This window comes from Seriola dumerili, unplaced genomic scaffold (assembly GCF_002260705.1).
Source record: "Seriola dumerili isolate Sdu_G_001 unplaced genomic scaffold, Sdu_1.0 BDQW01000110.1, whole genome shotgun sequence".
In the NCBI taxonomy this organism is placed as follows: Eukaryota; Metazoa; Chordata; class Actinopteri; order Carangiformes; family Carangidae; genus Seriola; species Seriola dumerili.
The window spans coordinates 6,104,204-6,124,259 of NW_019174365.1; the positions used below are offsets into that span (position 1 = coordinate 6,104,204).

General features: G+C 38.0%; 1 protein-coding gene and 1 long non-coding RNA gene across 2 annotated transcripts; both read right to left on the reverse strand.

Moving 5' to 3' along the window:
- Nucleotides 1-1,006: 1,006 nt before the first annotated feature.
- Nucleotides 1,007-3,512, reverse strand: LOC111223207. The gene is made up of 5 exons (XR_002665163.1): nucleotides 3,430-3,512; nucleotides 2,559-2,633; nucleotides 2,300-2,347; nucleotides 2,050-2,104; nucleotides 1,007-1,034 (listed from the first exon to the last, which is right to left on the reverse strand). It is a non-coding gene; the product is annotated as an uncharacterized LOC111223207 (long non-coding RNA).
- Nucleotides 3,513-5,511: 1,999 nt separating this feature from the next.
- grina (glutamate ionotropic receptor NMDA type subunit associated protein 1) lies at nucleotides 5,512-19,668 on the reverse strand. The gene is made up of 7 exons (XM_022746990.1): nucleotides 19,561-19,668; nucleotides 11,880-12,219; nucleotides 11,199-11,314; nucleotides 10,866-11,066; nucleotides 9,714-9,842; nucleotides 9,009-9,152; nucleotides 5,512-7,426 (listed from the first exon to the last, which is right to left on the reverse strand). The coding sequence occupies exons 2-7, from the start codon at nucleotides 12,181-12,183 to the stop codon at nucleotides 7,277-7,279; spliced, it is 1,044 nt and encodes a 347-aa protein (XP_022602711.1). The 5' UTR covers nucleotides 12,184-12,219; nucleotides 19,561-19,668; the 3' UTR covers nucleotides 5,512-7,276.
- Between the last annotated feature and the right edge of the window lie 388 nt (nucleotides 19,669-20,056).

Consider the following 20,056-nt stretch of genomic DNA (forward strand, 5'->3'; position numbering starts at 1 on the left):
CATGCCTCACAGAACAGTTAATAGTATAAAAGCAGTAACTACTCAGATAATAATAGCCAAGGTCACTGGAATAAATGAAGTTTGGTCTGCAAATATTTTTACTTGTATCTCACTGGTACAAATCAACAAGTTGTGACTAAAATTCTGGTTATTTTCATTTAATTTTGAGGTCAACTCAAGTAGTTTTTTTACTGTACAGGTTTGGCAGGATTTTACAACCCTTGGGCCAATGAAACCCAGAAGCTGACGTTTGGGAGATTTGTGGTTTTAACCTGACAAAATAGATGAGTGTTCAAAGTGCCTATATCTGGTAATAAAACAAGGAAGTTTACCTCTAAAACCACTGAACATGTAGTTTTACTGCTCCTGAGTCTCTGCAGCTTTTGTTTCCAACTGCTTCTGTTTCCTCACGTCTTGTAGCTCCTCATCAAGACAGCACAGCTGAGCCAACTTCAGCTGTTCTACAAGAATCACAGAACAAGACTATGTCAAAGGGGTTTGAAATGGAAAACACTGTTCCTGCATGTAGAAAAGGAAACGTTTGACTGCAAGTGTGCTTACAAATGAATGTGCATAAATTCTGAGTGGGTACTTACCAGCTGATAGCAGCTGACATTTTGTATTCTCAGCTCTCTCTATTTCATCCGGGAGCCTTTCTGGAGTCTAAATAACAATTTAGAGGACTTCAGTAATTAACAATACTAACAACAAGTCAAATTTTCATCATTATATTTTAAAGATCTGAGGAAAATATATAAAGAGGGAAAAAAGCACCACTCATTTTAATATTAAATAAACAAACTTACAAACATGGAGTGCAGATTCTTATGCTGCTCTATCAGCTGATGAAGTTGGTTTTCAAACTTCATCCTGCAGAAAAAAAGGTAATTAATATGGCTGTTTGATGGTGTTTTTTTAAAATACAATAAATCATTAATTGATACCGCTGCTTCCGCTGTTTAAGCTTGAATTCCTGAATTTCACATCTGTACTGTTCCAGCAGTTCCTCACTTTGCTCGTTCTGCTTTAGCTGCCTGCAAAACATACACAATTCATCATCCAGTGCAATATATAAATAATTTAAAAATATAACACTTCCCATAGAACCATTAATTCGCCTAGCCTTTCGTATGCATAGGCCATAGTAGACTTGGCACAGGTATTGCATGCAGTACAAGAATGTGCTTGTTACATGGCTGATGTCCAAGATGCTAAAGATGTGATGCAATCATTAACCTTCATAGTGTAACAGCAAAGTCCTTACAGGCTCTCAGGTAACAGTAACTGGAAATTCAATAGATAGATAGATAGATAGACAGATAGATACTTAAATTATCCCCTAGGGGAAATGTATGTGTCCATTAGCTCATTGATGATGATAATAATAATAATAATAGCAGTTGATAATAAATAAACAATAATAATTAGATGAGTCCACTTCCTTTGGCTGAGGTGTTGTATAGCCTGATGGCAGTGGGAAAAAAGGATCTCCTGAACATCTCATATACAGTAAGACACACAGGTACATATCTTAATTTTAGTATCTTAAATCCATCTTGGTGAAGGTGACTATGCCACTAATTACTAGTTACTATATGCCACTGAAGATAAAAGGTCCACAATTTCTGATTATTTTAAAAGTTTTGACATTATATGAGTATCTAAATAGGAAATCAGGCAAGAGATTAAAAAAGGTTGAAATATATATTACAAACAGTAAAAGACTAAATATTTAAAAACTGGCACAGCTAATAACAGGACTGAAACAAAAACTAATTCAAAATCTCATGATATATAAAATTATCATACTATATCTAAGAATACAGGCAAGGTTTAACACAGACAATATATCAAAGAAAAAAAAATCCAGGATGCTGCAATGATACTTACTGCCATCTAGTGTTACACATCATAAACACACAATTGAGGTTTACAACATGAGGGGGAAAGATTTCGGGTCATGTTCAGACTTCAGGAAAACACTGAACTACACTCCTCATAGCTGAAGACATTCAATGATCATATTTATCTGGTTGAGGTGGTGCTCACCTGGCAGAGTCTTGCTCAGACTCCTCACATTGGATCTGCTGATTCATACACAGCTCTGAAGAAAACATCAGTAATAAATATGCTCATCAGGTTATTTATATTTATTGTTTCTGTATTTATAAAAGATGACAAACTTTTTCCAGACATAGTTGACCAAAACCTTATTTGTACATGGCATCAACACAAACAAAATCTTCATACTTACTGTACTGTAATTAATATACATGTACAATTGTTTGTCCCCAAGTACCTTCTTTTTCTTTATGGATTTCCTCCAGTCGGTAAGCTTCAGTTTGTACTGTAAAACATTGACAAAATGCCTTGTAATAATATTTAATAATAAAATAAACATATATGGTACATAACACGTGGCATACGCTGTAAATGGTTGCCTAAAGTTACTGTCTACTTTAGCAGGGGTTTGACAACATCTCATCAACAGGTACATGTAGTAAGTGTAATACGTCTGTGTAATAAGTTGGAGAAAGATTAATGATTTTGTGACTTACAAGTTTCCAGCTCTTTCTGCAAAGAGTCACTGACAGATTTGATGTCTTTAAGTTCTTCTTCTAGGGCTTTTTTACCTTGAATAAAACAAAGTGCAACTTAAACATGGTAATTGTTATGCCTGTTGTATTGTGACTGCTTTAAAACTATCTTAAGCAGTCATTTAATATTCTGTGAAACATCATATGACAAGGCATTGATTAATATTGCTACCCAAATTTCCATGTTGTGTTTGTGTTAATTACCTAATATCAGAGATACAAAAGTAGATAGTCCTACTACTTTAACAATCTGATTATAATACTAACCCATTTATTATTTCTTTTAACAGCGTAGATCAGAATGGGTCTTGTAGGGTGTTGCTGTTCCCTACAAGACGGAGATATTAATCATATCTCATACATCTCCATTCATCATGATCTGATACTCCTTGTAGGAGTAACAGGTAAGGATGTACCTCACTGACGATAACGTTCAAATGCTACATGTTACACTTATGATCTGTAGGTACAGCTGTCTCACTCACGGTTTTAACTTCCGTATTAGTGCTTAAACTTTTACGTATTACATGTAGTTAATTGTGTTTTGCTTAGATTCGGATTACCATTAGGTTAGTTTATAACGGTTTTGGCTGTATAAGCTACTCTTTCTGTTAAACCTAAAGGAAAATGCGTGTTCATTAGCATATCGGCAGCACAGCCAGCCTTCCTATTGGTGCACATTACAAAAGCTTGAAATCAAACTACGTGCTCCGTGTTGAAGTGTTTTCATAACGTACGGGCAGTTTAGCTTTTAAGGATGTCCGACGCGCGGTTCACATGGTGGTTTTTAACTACTTTTGATATAATTAAAGAAAAAGTCAGCGCGACTTACTAGCGGAAGTGGAAGTGTAGCTTCACGAAGACTAACTAACGTGTCAAGATAAATGTCTCACATTCCGATCTGGCTGAGCGACGAGCTGAAATGCACACATGCTTGAACATAATATGCGATATATCATTAGAGCTGGGGGATTCATATTGATCAGATAAACATTTTCTCAATAGTACAACTACATAATGCACTAACCGTTCATGTATCCAAGCACCATACCACAACTACGACACAAGCGCAATTCAACACGAAGAAGGACGTACGTGACAGAGATATCTCAGGCTTCATCGGTACTCTTGGGGATACGATATAAATACAAAACCGAGTAAACAAGCTAATCTTAAAAAGATATATTTATAATAGTAACATAACAGTAATTACCCTATAATGGGCAATCTTTTACATGAAATCCCAGATCCACGACTTTCGAAATTAAATAGTAAAACTGTTGGTAAATACCATTAACCCTTGTTGTATGTGAAGCCCCGCTGCCATTTTTAAAAAACCTTTTGTTCTTAATAAATATAAAGCGAATTTGGCGAACTTAAGACAGTTTGGCTTGATTTAATTAATTTATCAATCTAAATGTTAAATGGAAGAAAAACTGAAAAACTGAAAAAATAAATCCAGTGCCACAATAGATCTTTCAACTGAAGTGTGTAGATGAATAAAACTCATCTCCTGTTTGTCCAAAACATGTAATATCTGATTTTCTAGCAATTTAAAACGTAGCTAATGAGTCCATGTCAGTTGTAACTACCTTGTTGGAGCCTACTTAGTTTGCTCATCAGCTGTTCAACTTTGGGCTCCGGTGTTTCTCCACCTGAGGGAGCAGGGCATGAAAACATATCAGCCTTATTTTGAACGTGTTAAAGATTGGTTTCATGTGCACTTTGTGCAACTTTGACTAGTTTACCTCCTTTCAGTGGTGTAACATTAACCATGTCCTCAACGTTGAATCCTGTTATGGAGACGAAAGAGATGTCAGATGAGCAGCAACTTGCGTTTCTACCATGTTGGCAAATGGTATCACGCTAAGACATAATGTAACTTATCTTTAGGTTGCCCTTTTTAGCCACATGGTCAAAAGTTGGGTGGGTTGAAGAAAATTTACGAGCTGTCTGTACAACTCAGGTTTTGTCTTGGCTACTACTGAGCTGGTACAAATTCACACCAGTGCTAACATTAGCCAAACGGAAAGGAGATGCAGCTAACGCTACCTTAGTTTTAAGCTAACAATGTCACGTTTACCGTTTAGTCCAAAGAAATGGCTTCCAAAATTAAATGACTACAGAAGTTAAACTTAATTAACGGTAATATTTTAGTCACTATTTTCCTTGCGGCTATCTACTCTGCATTATTTTTACCGTTGTTTTATCATTACTTGGCCATAGCAGGCAATGTTACGCTGTTTGATGCTACAGTTTATAGTTATCTAAAAGATTTCTTGTCGCATTAAGTATTCTTAAGTCGATGTTAGTTAGCCAATATATTCTACTTATTCTATTATATTATTATATTCTATTCGACTTCTAGTTCAACTTTAATTTATGGCATCTAACCTGTCAACTTGCTCATACTTATCCAGCCAGAGGAGTATTTTCCTGACCCGTCCGTAAGACTGCTAAGCACTTTTTCCCTGTGACTCCTGATTACACGGACATGCGCACGAGGGCGAAACGTTTGGCGCCATAGACTTAAAAAGTGCACAGAATTTATGGAATTGGAAACTCAATTTACAGCACATGCAATGTTGGCTTTGCTTTGATAATATTTTTAAGCGCCATTAAATCTTATGAGTTAAAATTTGTTCTGATGTGTACCAAGGCACAATTTACAAGTCTTAAACCTGCCCAGTACTGGATTTGTGATTTTTTTTCTATCAATATTTAAGAGTAAATACAAACAACAGAATTGCTGATATCCAATTTGTAACACAAACATACAACAAGCCAATAAATTGGTCAGGCTCTAGTAATTACAATCAAAAATAGAACTGCAGTCAGAGGGGCTTGGGATGCATCTGATGTGCAATTTCCTGTTGACCAGATGACATATACAAGACACAAAAACAACACACAGTTAATCTTTCCATTGTATCAGTTTTAATGAAAAGCCAACAGCTGTGTAGAGGAATGTGGTTCCACTTTAATGCAAATATACAATGCAAATAGACCTACAAAGCCCAAAACTTACTTTATCTATACATGTCAAACCACTAAGGAGTTCTATATACACGTACACGTTAGATACAAACACAAGAGTTTTAAAAAAAAGTCTAACAGGGCTGCCAAACAACACTGTGTCTCTTCAAAACAGGAGTAGCTGTACAGTGTGCATTATCAGCACATGCAAATGGGAGAAAGAGTCATGCAAAAGGTGAAAAATCAAAACAGAAGTTACAGAATAAAAAATGTTCACGTTAAATATATCATTCAAGTTCTGTGTGTTTGAGTGTAGAAGTATTTTGGCTTCCAGTGCATATTGAATCTTACTGCCTGTTTCACTTTGTATTTTATGCATCCAGCATGTTATGGATACCCAATCACATCTTTGCAACCCTGCTATCTACATCAAGCTTAATAAATAGAAAAGTCATGAGTACCACTTCCTTCAAGTTTGGTGTCCATCTACTTCATTAGCGGTTTTAGAATTCAGAAGTTCTGAAACCTGGATTAGCTTGATTAAAAAGTTGTCAGAAATCCCAATACTTCATTATTTCACATTGTTTGCAACAAGAAAAAATAAATACAGCAATAAAATGTCACTTCACGTTGATGACCACACAAGAGGAGATTAATGAAGACTGTAAAGAAAAAAAAATTCAAAGAAGGTAAGGGAACATCTCTGCTTTGGAATCCTACAAGTGATTTCAGAACTAAAATGTTCTTCCTTTTGAAAAGATATTACATAAGAATATATAGTTTATAAATATTAATTTATGTTCATATTTGTTATACACATCCAACGCTGATCTTCATTCTTATGCCACTGAAGTATTTGAGTTAATTAACTGGGTCAGCAAAGTTCTGATATCAGAGCACATTTTTCCCACAAAGCCACACATCCATATGAATCATCCCAGAATCCCTGTCAGTGGCAGGGGGAGATTAGCATCATATACATTAATACACTTAACTATTTACAGCAGTGACAAGCAAGCTAGAGGTATTCCTCTGGTAGTTGTAGAGAATTGTAACACATATTTAGTTGTGTTTCCAATGCTGCCATGCAGAGTTACTTTACACCAGCAGTTTGAAAAGGGAGAGATAAGTTTGGGAAAACAGACAGGTTGAAGGAGGGGATATTTCTAGCACTAACTTCTTCTCTTCAGGCAAAGCTGGTTTGCATCAATATTAAGCGCCACAGATATCTTCCCCGCTCTTTTCCCATTTAATCTCTGCAGCAAGGCAAGGCCGAGTGCCAAGCACTCACAGGATAACAGGTTTTATACTGTATGTGCCATGCCAAACTGGAAGTTGGGAGATGGGTAATGTAGATATAATGTAGCCATCTGTGTTAGTAGAAGCAGAGGACAGTTAGAGCAAGCAGAACAGTCAAAATGAGGAAAAGACAGATCATTGCATTCTGTCATTAATGGCAAGATTTGTATTTGAGTATTAGTATTTGTATTTAAGTGTCCCTCTCAGCTGCATTTTACAACCAGCTGCATCTCCTCCGCAGTCATACCACCTGTTTAAAAAAAGAACTGTGTGTATGATTGGAGAGGAAATAAAGAGTAAAATGGGGGAAAAAGTAAAAGGAGTCAGAGATCAAAGGGCATGTTAGAGACATTTCACGATAATGGGAGGCATTCTCTGGCTACCAGCTGTTTCCTTTAAAGTGCTCATTCGCGGGAGCGGCCCACAATAGCCAGGATGTAGAGGAAGATATTGATGATGTCAGTGTACAGGTTGAGGGCGGCAAAAATGTACTCCTCTGGACTCAGGGCCAGCTTCTTGTTGCCCAGGAGAAGCTGAGTGTCCACAGCCAAAAACTGCAGGGGAGAACAAGGCTGGCATTAGTCATTTCAAAAAGGTTATACAATTGGTATCTAAAATGATTGATATAAAAATTATTTTTATCAGCTATCATTTCAGATGCTATGGTATCATCCACCAAATATATCCATATACTGTCATGAAATAAGGCCATAATAGACAGTCAACAACGTCATGTCAAAAATACCTTCATTATGCACATTACAGCTGCTCATATTCATATATGGTGTACGGGATATCAATTTCCAGTCTTACTTGAGATAATATTGTCACACATATCTAAAGCTCCTCTCATGTTTCCCATGTATTTTAACACTACTGCATGAAAAAACGCAGGCTCCCTCCCATCCATTTTAATGGGACCACCCTTTTAGCACTAGTAATAATAAAGGCCAATAGACTCCTAGTTCTGCAAGTCTTCAGTTATTCTTCATTCATCAAATGCTTCCTATCACACCTTCTCTTCCCTTGTTCATCTGAGTGAATTCTATTCTTCATGGAGTTATTTACTTCTGTTGACCTAAATGTTCAGTGGTGGAATGTGACCGATCACATTTACTCAAGTACTGCACTTAGGTATTTGAGGTATTTGTATTCTGAGTATTTCAATTTTACTCTTTATACTTTATAGTTCTACTTCACTACATAGCTAGCATATCTGACAGCTGTAAATATACTTTTTTGTCATGTTTTCAAGTGTCTGAGTTGTCTCAGATGATTTTATATGAATAACTGTTTAAGGTCAGAAGAGGAAAAAGGATTCAGAAAGATTTGAGAAACATCCAAAAACTGAAATCCCATTTGTGTATCAAAACTCTGAGCAGCTACAACAGTAAAATGCTGCTTACACATTGATGCATCAATATCAACAATCTAATCATGTCTGTTAGATATTAGTCACAGGAGATATCTCACTGCAGCACTACTACTTGTACATCTTGCTGATAATACTAATGTACTTCTACTCAAGGAAGATTTTGAATGCAGTACTTTGACTTGCAATGGAATATCTTACAATGTGCTATTGGTAATTTTACCTAAGTAAAAGATCTGAGTACTTCTTCCAACACTGAATGTTGATAGTGTTTTAACAGATGTTTTAGTTGAGTTTGGCTCTCACAATCCATGATCATATATTCAGATCTTAATACCAAAGTTTGTGTGCCACTTTCCTCTTGCTAAGCATTTATCTTTGTCCAACCCAGTTTCTGCTTTCCTCTTCTAACATTCTGCAGATGTAATTATCCCTTACTGAGCAGAGTAAACTAAACTTCACTAGAAGGTGGAAAATCATCATTATGGCAATGATGACTGTCTACTAACTGTATTTAGACGACTGGACGCCATGACCACACAAATATCAAGTTACCCAACTGGAGAATCAACTTACAGGTTAGACTTTTGATGAAATCATCTGACCTTGCTCAAGTAATGACATTTAAGTGATCATTATTATAGTGCTAAATTTGAAATTTGCAACGTAATAGAAAGAAATTAAAGACATACAGGAACCACTTAAGTTATTAATGGGAAATGGCTGTCATTTTTTTAAGGACACACTATGAGTGTGAAACTTACGCAGGTGAAGAGCAGGGCCCCCAGTGAGGCATAGACGATGTGCAGGATCCTGTGGCGGATGAAGATGCAGAGGATGGAGAAGAGCAACAGCACGATCAGGCAGACGAACAGCACGCCCCGACAGGAGGTGAAGTCATATTTGCTCTGTAGTAAAAAACAAGAGAAAAAGATAGAGACTCAGAGGAAAGCAAGATGTTGGAAAATATGAGCTGTGATAAGACATGAGACACACCACTTTACATGACTAATGGGAATATTCAAATGCAGCCTTGATTATTCATGACACTCAAAGCTAGTGGTTTGAATATTTTAATGTTTTACACCATTAACAAGCAGCTTTAATTCTAAGATAAAGATTTGGTGTAAGAGTGGCCCTGCCTGATCTGGCATTAACATACGTTTCAGGTGATCCGATTACAAGTGGACAGCTCTAAGTACGTCAGTTCCACATGTGTCTCGAGTGACAACTTGTGATCAGATCTCACTTCCTCGCTCTAAATGCAAATAAACACATATGCGTTTTTGTTTTTCTACTATAACAGACGGGTCCCTCGTCAGTGTGTTTGTGTGTCATCAGTGGACAGTGTGTGTGATTGACTAGGTTGAGCATCTCCTTTACAACTCAAATAACAAATAACCAGAGGGTGATGTTTGTGTTTGTGTGTTTGTGTGTGTGTGTAGACATGTGAATACATGTGTACTGACCTGTAGCGAGAAGAGGACGACAGTGAAGCAGACCACTGCAGTGATGCCCACGGCCATGATGACGGTCTCTGTGTCGTAGAAGCTGGCGATCATACCCACCATGTAGGAGAGGCTCAGGGTCAGGATGGACTGCAAGACACAGAAAACACAAATTAACATGAGCCATGACACACTTTACGTGTTTGTGATTCTGGTGACAATTTTAAATCACCCCATTTAAGGGCCAACGTATACTCCGTCAGGACTAGGTCTTACCACATGTTGTCCGACCACATCAAAAAAAATCAAACAGGTTTATGGCTGAGCAAAATGGCCACACTGGAAGGCGGAGTGAAAAGCCGGGCATCATAGAGGGGGGTGATGCAACATCATTCAAATAAGGGGAAAATAGTGCTCTATTTCAGACAGTCCCTCCAAGAACACATTCTCAGACTTGCACTCAGTTTTTTTACATGAAAAGTACCACTAACTGTTGTGTAACATGAAAAGATAGAGCTGAGACGGACGTTCAAACCTGGATTCCTTTCTCACTTGTATATTGTTAATTACAGCAGTTGCTGAATTACAACTTGATGTAGTGGGAATACAGGTTAGGAACTAAGGAGTTACTAACTTCTATCTAACAACAAGTTGATAAACTGAACAGTTAAAGCCACACTAATGTAAAAATAACTTTAAACTCACTCAAGGGCTCATAACAAGCTACTTACTTTGTGGTTGTTTATTTGATATATCATTAATTAATGCAGCACCTATTAGATATCATATGTCCATCCTCTGAACTCTTCCATTTGTCTACTGCATGAGACTACTTCCTGCAGTGTTTCAGGTCTACCTGCTGGCTTCAGCGTCAGATGTCACTGCATTACGGGTGTGTGATGTGCAGTGTCACGTAAATGCTAAGGAAGAGCTGAATGCCATTTCAGAATTTGAGGTGAGGTTAGTAATCAGTGTTTATGGGCATTTAATCTTCACTACACTCCTCCCTTACATATGTTTGACTCTCAGAGGCATCTCTCCCTTATCATTGTACATTGACCCTGATATGCAAAATGTGTACGTGCCATAAGACATGAATCTGTTTATGTATTATGGAAATTGACTTTTACAACAGGTACCTTTTAATCATTTGGTTTTAGGGCAATTTCTTACCAGTGCAATCAAATTCCAGGGGTGCTTGCGGCGGAAGTCTCCACAGCAACTGAGGACGATTAGTGACACAAAGAAGACTGCGTAGGACACGTAGTATGTCCATGGATTGCGTCGCACAAAGTACTTGGCATCATCGACAAAGGTGAAGACGGCAACGAAGGAAAAAGTGACCAGCAGCTGCACCGTGAGAACCATGAAGACCTGGTGGGAAAGAGGAATGAAGTGATTTTTAGAGATGAAAAATTATACAGTATTTTGGTGGTATTTTGTATTAATGTTAGTCATGCTCTTTATTAGATCCATTTAATCTATTGCACACAGTAAAGGACTTACTTTTCTGATGAAGGCTTGTCGGATGGTCTTATCTTCAAAGCCAGAGTTGGTGAACTCCTCATTGTCGTAGTAAGATGGAGGCACGTCACCATGATAACCAGGGCTGCCTGCAGGTGCTGGTGAACGTGAACAACAACAACAACAACAACAACAACAACAATAACAACATATTAGCTGTTAAAAAACAATCAACTGGCAAAAACCTAGGCTAGACAAATGGCTGCATGTCTGAGGCGCAATCTGTGTGTGGTATTGATCACCTAATTGATTACCCATTCATCTGTGTAAAGTGGAGTCAGCGATGTGTTTTCATGTTGATTTGGAAAAAATTGTGCCAAAATAGTTCTTCCAGCATTCACATGCCTTTAATATATAAATCCATTTACAGAGAAAATTTCCATCCAAACCAGCCACTTTCAGACTGAAAACTGAGACAGCTTTAAGGAGCAAAGAGGAAAAGTCTTGGAAAAGTAATAAATGAACACAACTTTAGCTGAGCACATCGGTTTTTTTTATAAGTAGTAACTGAAAATGGAGCACAAGCGAAGTCAAATGACACTATTTGGCCATTTCACACTTTGCTTAAGTGACACATTCAGGTATCTAACAAAAAAAATATTGCGACATAGAAAGATACAAGTTTACTTTTTAATGCCTCAAACCTTTAGCTTAACTACTCACCAATGGGGTCTCCGGGAAAGCCTGGCTGTGGGGTTCCTTGCTGATATGGCCCCTGAGCATAGGGCCCCTGTGGATAGGGCATCTGAGGGTAAGGCATCTGAGGGTAAGGACCAGGGGCGAAACCTGGGGCTGCCTGAGGGAAGCCTGGTTGCCCGTAGCCAGCTGCTGGTGGGTATGGTCCCCCTGGCGCCTGGCTGTAGTTGGGAGGGGGCATGCCGAAACCCGGCTGAGGGGGGCCATAGACGTTGTTATGAAGTGGGTTGGTCTCACCCATACCAGGGTATCCACTCTTGTCTTGAGACATGGTGTGAGGGAAGGCTCACTCTGCTGCAAGAACAATCTGTGAAGAGAAGAGAACTATAATTATAACTAGTTTTCTTAAAAAGCAACATCCACAACAAACAAGTGTTTTACAGGAAAGGAGATTTGTATTCTTATACATACAATTTCAATGTCTTTATTGAATCTCAAAAGTAACAGAAGGAAGCAGGGCAAAAGCAATGACAGTACAACATTTAAGCCAAACTGGCAAAGAAACAAACACTGCATCTGCCTGATTAAAAAGGTGACAGGCAATCAAATAATGCAGCAGGAAGAGAGGACACAGAGATGAAGTAGCACTACATCACGTTGCCTTTCTGTTCGACAAGCTAAATTCCAGCTATATCATAATTTTATGCTCTTTTACATTCCTGTTTTGGATTTTCATTCTGCCAAAATATGCCTTTTAACGCCAAAAAAATGGAGAAGGCAGTCTTGAAAAAACTAGGCTGTAGGGGATCATGAGGAAGAAAGAGGAGCCACCACAGGCCTCCCTTTATGTCAAAGATTGTTGTAACACGAGTTATAGAGAGCACACAGGCCAGGAGAGAGACCAGGACTATCGGAGAGCATAATACATGTGAGGACATCAGTACGAAGGGGAAAGGATTTCATTTAAGCAATGATTAAAACCTAATGGAAAGATTATTAGTAGTTAATACTCATGGAAGTATGACAAAGGAATTATTCAGAGATTTGAATGTGTTTGATGAAGAGTAATGGCAATTTGGTTGACTATTGTGAAGTAATGATTGTGAAATAATGAAATACGTTGATAAAATGAATGACTGTGAAACCGCTGATTGATCTGCATCACAAAGCTGAGTATCAACTGAACGTGCTCATGGGAAAGAGAAAATCTTATTTTTATCTAATTATAAGCAACCTCATCAGAACCACGAATGGAGTACTAAATGGAGATAGTTACGGGGATTTTTTTGTTGTTGTGGAAGAAGAACCTGGAGAAAATAATATCAATATCCGAAAAGCAAGGTTAAGTCTAGTAATAAATGGTTCATATGTCTTTTTAAATTGTTTGGTATATCTTTGAGTATTTTTACTTTTTTGTCTCATGATGAACAAACTATTATAAATATGTGATAGATGAAAAGTTAAAAGTAATGTAAAGCTACTTCTGCTGTCAAAGTGGAGAGGAGATGAAGGGGGAGAAGAAAGGACTCAGCTAATCTATTAATCGCTTGCTCTGTATAGATAATAAACTGTATGATGATGATGATGCTTAAACTGTGACTTAAACAACACAACTGTTGATTAATTGATGAGTGAATCAGGCAATGAATCAGGCCCCTGAATAGGGATGGGAATTGAGAACCAATTTGTTAAACTCATGTGTCTACGCTGCTGGAAACTTGCATCAAGGAGTCATGGTGGACAAGGAAGAGACGATCCATAGTGTAGCTTTATTTCACAAAGAAAAATGATATAGTGGTAGTTGTAATGTCTGTAAAATGGTAAATTCAAATAACCAATATGCTGAAACATGGGTTTTAATTCCAGGAATGCATAAATATCCTATGTTATAACAACATCGACGCCACACAGGCAGACGTAGCTGATTTCTTCTTTGATGAAGAATGAAATGAAAAATGAAAACAACGTTTAAAAAGTGGGGCGTTTGAGCACCTGAGTCACATGCATCTTTTTTTCCTTGAAATTACCTTGTCATTCTGAAACTCTCCTAGTATTAAGGTTGAACTACAGGCCTCCAGGAAATATACTGCAGTAAGAACTGCGGATTCTTGTGAATTAACCTGATGTAAGAGGAAACCTACACAAGAAATCACAGCCTACATTCACACCGACATAAAACCGTCAATCCCACACACTGGCTGTATGGACTTAGCCAGCAGAAAACACGAAGCTGGGATGGATAGTGTGTGAGAAACGAGGAGACGGCAAACACTGTCCACCTCAGTGCTGACAGTGTTACCATGGACGCAGGTGGTGCCTTGGTAACCAAATGTATTATTAATCTGCTTTGCTTCAGGAAGAGATCTGACATACTGGCCATTTACTGCAGTGCCCCTCCCCCACCAGGCCCCTGCAGAACCCTGGTCAACAGGTTTCTGTGTCATTTTCATCGCAATCTATAATGCTAATGAGGCAGCTACATGCAAGACACAAGAACTGCACACAAGAAAACACAAATCTCTCTGCAAGTGACTGCAAGCGATCACTGTTTTCAAAAGTACTGTTTAGGTTTCAAAAAAAGCCTCAAGTCCCCAGAGGAAGACTTTTGCTGAGCAGGACGGGAGCCAAAAGCCATTCCTCTAATTGCTGACTTCAAAAGAAGAGCTGGAGTGGGCATCAGACTGGCTTTATAGTGGTGCATAGACCTTAGCTATTTAAACCACTGATAACATACAAACACAGGCAAACACACTCTCACTCCTCAATGTTTCTCCCACAAACACCACCAATTAGAAAACACAGATCACTAAAAATCATGTTTACACTTGCTACATCCTTCTCCTCGCCTCTTTCCAGGCCATACCGAATTAACGGTGAACGTTATGCAACACTGCTTTATTTCTCCCTGGCAAACACATCCAGGTTCCAGCATGCGTCCTCATGATCCCTGTCTATCCATCACTAGGTCAGTGTAGGGAGAGACTGCAGACAAACATGGAGAGTGCTGGCTCTGCTTCATACTGACAGTCTCCATTAAGATCATAACAGATTACAATCATTATCTGAGGAGCCAAATCCCTCCCAGCTTTCCGGATAACAATGGTTGTGTAAGGCGGGTATACAGTGCCCTTTGTAAAGCAGTTTTGCTGAATTACTTCAACTATCTGTCAGTTAACCGTTTGCACTGTAGACATTATTGGTTTACCTTAATAAAAACCAATCACTCATTTGATCTGAACAGACAGACAACACTTTCCTCCATAACTCAAGGTTTTGTCTGCTTGTGTCGCACAAGACAAGACATTTGTCAACTGAATGATTAACTCAAGACCCCATAACTAATCATGTGTCATATAGTCAAAGCATGTGATCCAACCCCTGTCCAATGTCCATGTTAAGCATTGAAGATTGGAACTCCAGATTTGAAAGAATTTGCCATCCATGTTAGGACCCGGCGATAGGTCTGAAATCACATATAAAATGTAAGAAAAAATGAACTGCTCTAGGTCAGCGACTAACAATGATTTTCATTCTTGATTTATCTGCCAGTTACTTTTTCCATTAACTGACTGATTGTTTGGTCCATAAAATGTCTGAACAAAAGTGAAAAAAGTCTGAGGTGATCTCATCAAATAGTTTTTTGTCTGACCTACAGTCCAGATCTCAACTATACTCAGTTTAAGATTAGAAAGGACAAAGAAAAGAAGCAAATTCTCACATTTGAGAAGTTGTGGTAAGTATACTATGTATTTGGGATTTTGCTTAAAAGAAATTAGTTAAAAAATGATCAGAACAGTAGCAGATTATTTTTCTGTCAATCAGTCATTTCAGCTCTACTGTGCTCCTCTGTTATGTATTACATGAGCGCAAACTCTTCAAATGTGTGAAACAAAAACTTCAATAACTAATTTTGTTAATTTATAATTCAGCCTGCTCTTTATCACTAGTTTGGACAGGAGAAATTTGTAGAAAGATTCCATGGTAAGATCATACCAGGAAAGTATGATTTTGCAGAAATGTATTACACAATAAGTGAATTATCCCTCAGCGATAATTTGTTTTAATATTTCAAAATTGCAGTAAAAGATTAAGATGATCTTGAAGTCATGTTTAACAAGTGACTTCACATCGTTCAAATTCAATGTTTGTAACTTTTTATCTGTGTTTAATGGATTACCAGATATAGTCCAAAGTAACAACATCAACAGGATGCGACACTAATGTCAGAAATATGCATAAAGTCAAACAACAACAGTTCAGTTCAGTTCAGTTCAGTTCAACGGTTCAATAGTTACGTCAGAGATTTATTTTTCTGATATCTCTGAAGACACTGATACATGTAGCTGTAAGCACTACAAAGTAGTTGATTTGTCAGAAAGAGTTTTACACAAAGAAACAAAAGAAAAAAGACTAAGACATTTGAGAAGAGGACATTGAAAATTAGTGGCCTCTTTGTCAACTTCTCATTTAGCAAAGTGCCCAAGTCAATTCAAAAACCACAACAGTTTCACTTCCATGTCTGAGAAGTGGTGAAAGAGAATTCAGAGAAAACTTTTTTTTGCTTTTTGCCTTTTTTTGTGAGTGAGGAGTCAGTTAGAAGCACTTTTTGCACAGCTTTACAAGCATTATGTGGGAGATTTCAAATCCTCTTAGGAGAGACGCCCCAACGCTGTGGATAAAGACAGACAATCAGCAGAAGCCAGGGATAGTGGCCTGGCTTCTGCTGATAGCTATCACTAGGGGAATTAGGTTAAAGGGAGGGATTCAGTGGGCTAGCCAGAGAGCCATGTTAACACAATTAGGCTAGCACAATACCTCAACAAACCCATGTACAACATGCTACGTGCATGCCTGAGCAACACCAGGAAACACAGTGACAAAACAGAAACAGCCACACAAAGCAGTGGGGCCTATATAGAGGTAAGCCTTTTACAATATGTGGCACCAAAACAAAAGTGAGAAATTGTGGTCTTAGACGGAGGATGAAATAAAAATCCCACTTCTTTTAAAGATACAACTTTTACTAAAAATAAACCAACATCTAGGACTTCACTGAGTGATATCATTAAAAATAAAAGGCTGTTTCACAGTCACATGATGAGTGGATAACTCTGTGGGGTGAAAAGTTTTGTATGGTGGTTTCACACAACCTGCACCAACCACAGAACCAGCTTAATTTAACCAAACTCCTTAAAGCATTGAGTGCACCATGATAACATCTCGAGTCCTATTATGAAATTGTCACTTGGACCACCTGCCAGATAAAATCCTACATTGTGTTGCTGTCAGCCTTCTGCCAGCCAATGCAGCAGTCTGGCACAATATTGTCATCATGCCACGCCACGTGAGCAGCAGCTCTGGCTATGTCATGTCAAACCTGCAAACACCTTACCTCATGACAGATGGCCGCACTTTGTGTAGGTTAGCATAGTACGACAACATACTGATACTCAAAAACAGGACTCATTTTAAAAAAAAAATACATATACATTACCATAATTTTTGTGTTTTCTTGTGCTGTGTCTTTAGAGTTATATCAATATAAAAGATTGTAGCTTTTATACCAGCTTACATAGTTGTTTTTCAATTCTCTCAACAGAAGAACAAAATTTCATAATTTATTATTATTAATATAATAATAAATAATTTGTCATCGCTGTAGCAAAGCCATAACTCTAACAAAGCTTTTTGATCACTACCTTAGAGATGAAATGGACTAATCACGCCTTACACTGCGTAAGCAGTTGGCAATTTAAGGAGGCAGTGTTGGCAAGATAGCTCAGCTTTATTGCTCTTGTCTGGATAGTACAAGCCTACTGATCCTTGAAAATCCAAATTTCCCAAACAGAACTGGTGTCAGCTAAACAGACTTATCCAAAATGTTAAATATCCCCAATCTCCATATTCCATCAATGTCTTCTGCAGGATGAGGCAGTTATTTCCATGGTGGCAGTCAAGATTCAGTAATTCTGGACTTTGATCAAGTCTGATTCGCAGCTGGATGGTGACACAACAGTAGAAACATCCACTAACCTTGCTTATTAGAATCGCCTCTCCTTGTTCCTCCATTAATTGATCATCCCTAAACAATAGTTTTACTATAACCCTCAACATTAATAAAAGATTGTTCATTCAAAAGCCCTCGCTCAACAAATCAATAAGCTGCAACCACTAAATGTACCGGTAAGGAAGTCAACGTAAAAGGATATTATATGGAGAGCAAACTAATTTTCTCCGGCTGGCAGCTGTCAGAGAGGAACACATAGGCTGCATGTTTCACCTTATGAACGACATGCCCAGGTATATTCCTTTAGCTTCATTCAACACAAACTGTAAACACAGAACCTATAACACTGTCAACCTGTGAATAAAACCATTTATGGGAGAGCTAATAAGGACGATAGGAGATCTAGACTATTAATAGCAAAGGACAGTTTTGGGCTAATGGAGACAGTGTATATTTGGAGTGTGTGTGGATTATTCATGGAGATGGCCTCATGTGGAGATATCAACAACACATACAAACATACAAACAGGGCATGGGTAATATAGCGGTATTAATATTGTTTTAATATTATGATATCAGTTTAGCATGGTGATGTATTTAAATATCTTGCTGTGTCTGGCCAACAGCCCAAAAGATATATTTTACAGTGAAATCAAACAGAAAAGCAGCAAATATCTATACTGGAGGAGCTGGAACAAGGTTAAAGTCATTATGTACTCTAAAAAAATTATTTAACAATAAATCAATTGTCAAAGTAGTTGCAATTTAACAAGTTAATCAAATAATTGTTCAAGCTCTGATATATATGAATATCATGGTATAAGTTACATAGACCACGATATAGGATTCCACCTATTTCACCCACTGCTAATTCTGAAAGTTAAAGTGAAAGCAACTAAAGTCCCTACCTACTAGACCACCATATACATATTACTAATTTATTTATTTATTTATTTTTTAAATAGCACCCTTTGTTAGAATACTTTTACAACTGAAAAGCATCACGTGCATTAATTATAAGTATATCAATCTGGGCCAAAAAGAATAATGAGACATATATTTATAGGTTACGTACGAAGGGAAACCTAAACAGAAACATGACTCCAACATAAGCACTGAGCCTCGTTTTCAAGCTCTACCTGCAGCGGGCGCACCTCCATCTAGGCCTCACCAGCGCAGATAAATGCGACACTGCGATCATCTGTTACTTCAAACTGACAGTATATCGCCCCCAAGTCTCAAGCAACCAAGACCGTTATTACAGAAGCATTTGGATAAAGCGACAGTAAATCGGCCTGGATATTCAAAATAGCTAGCTAGCTCGCCATGATGGAGCCACTAACTGAGTTTTTTTTTTTTTCAGGACGGAGACCATCACGCCGCGCCCCCACGTTTACAGTGCTGAGCTGTCAGCGCCTTTCAAAGGCAAACTACTTTTCTTTGTGACTCACTGTGTCTAGATATGTGCGATATGTGCAGATCTGCAAATTCCGTCTGTTTTGTTAATTTACCGCTTTCTGTCTCGCTAACGCTAAGTGACAGCTGGGGACAGGCAGGTGCTGGACGCTGCTAGCCAAGCGGTGCTCGTTGACCGTACCACCAGCAAATTTAAAGAAAAACAACAACAATAATTTCTATGAACAAAACACACACACATACACCCACGCCTAACATTCTCTAAACAAGCTATAACACCCTTACCTTTAATATATGTATTTGAGAGTAGCTGCCGAAATAAACTCTCCCTCCTCCTCCTCCGGGTGGTCTGAACTGAACAACTGGGTTGAGAGCCGTTGACGTCACCACACGGCGTGGTCACATGATATGTGGGAATCTCCGATTGTTATAAAATGACACAATTTATTGAAGTAATGACGCAGTGTTTTTTCATACGGGTCACATGAAGAAGAAAAGTGCAGTTAAAGGGGTGTAATTACTTTTGCAAAGGAATTACTGCATTGGAAAGATCCAGATACATCAGGAGAGTTCTGCGTGATGCGTAACAGTTACAGTCATGTGGTTTATTATCAGTGGTGTAAAGTACATTTAGCTACCCCAGTGCTGTGCTTAAGAGATACGCCTACTTCCAACAAAAAGAGTTAAGTTTAATTTATTCTTTAATTTAGATAAGTGTTTGAGGCTCAGAGAGAATATTTCTTGTAAAAAGCAAAGATTGAAAGTTTGAAAAATGAATACA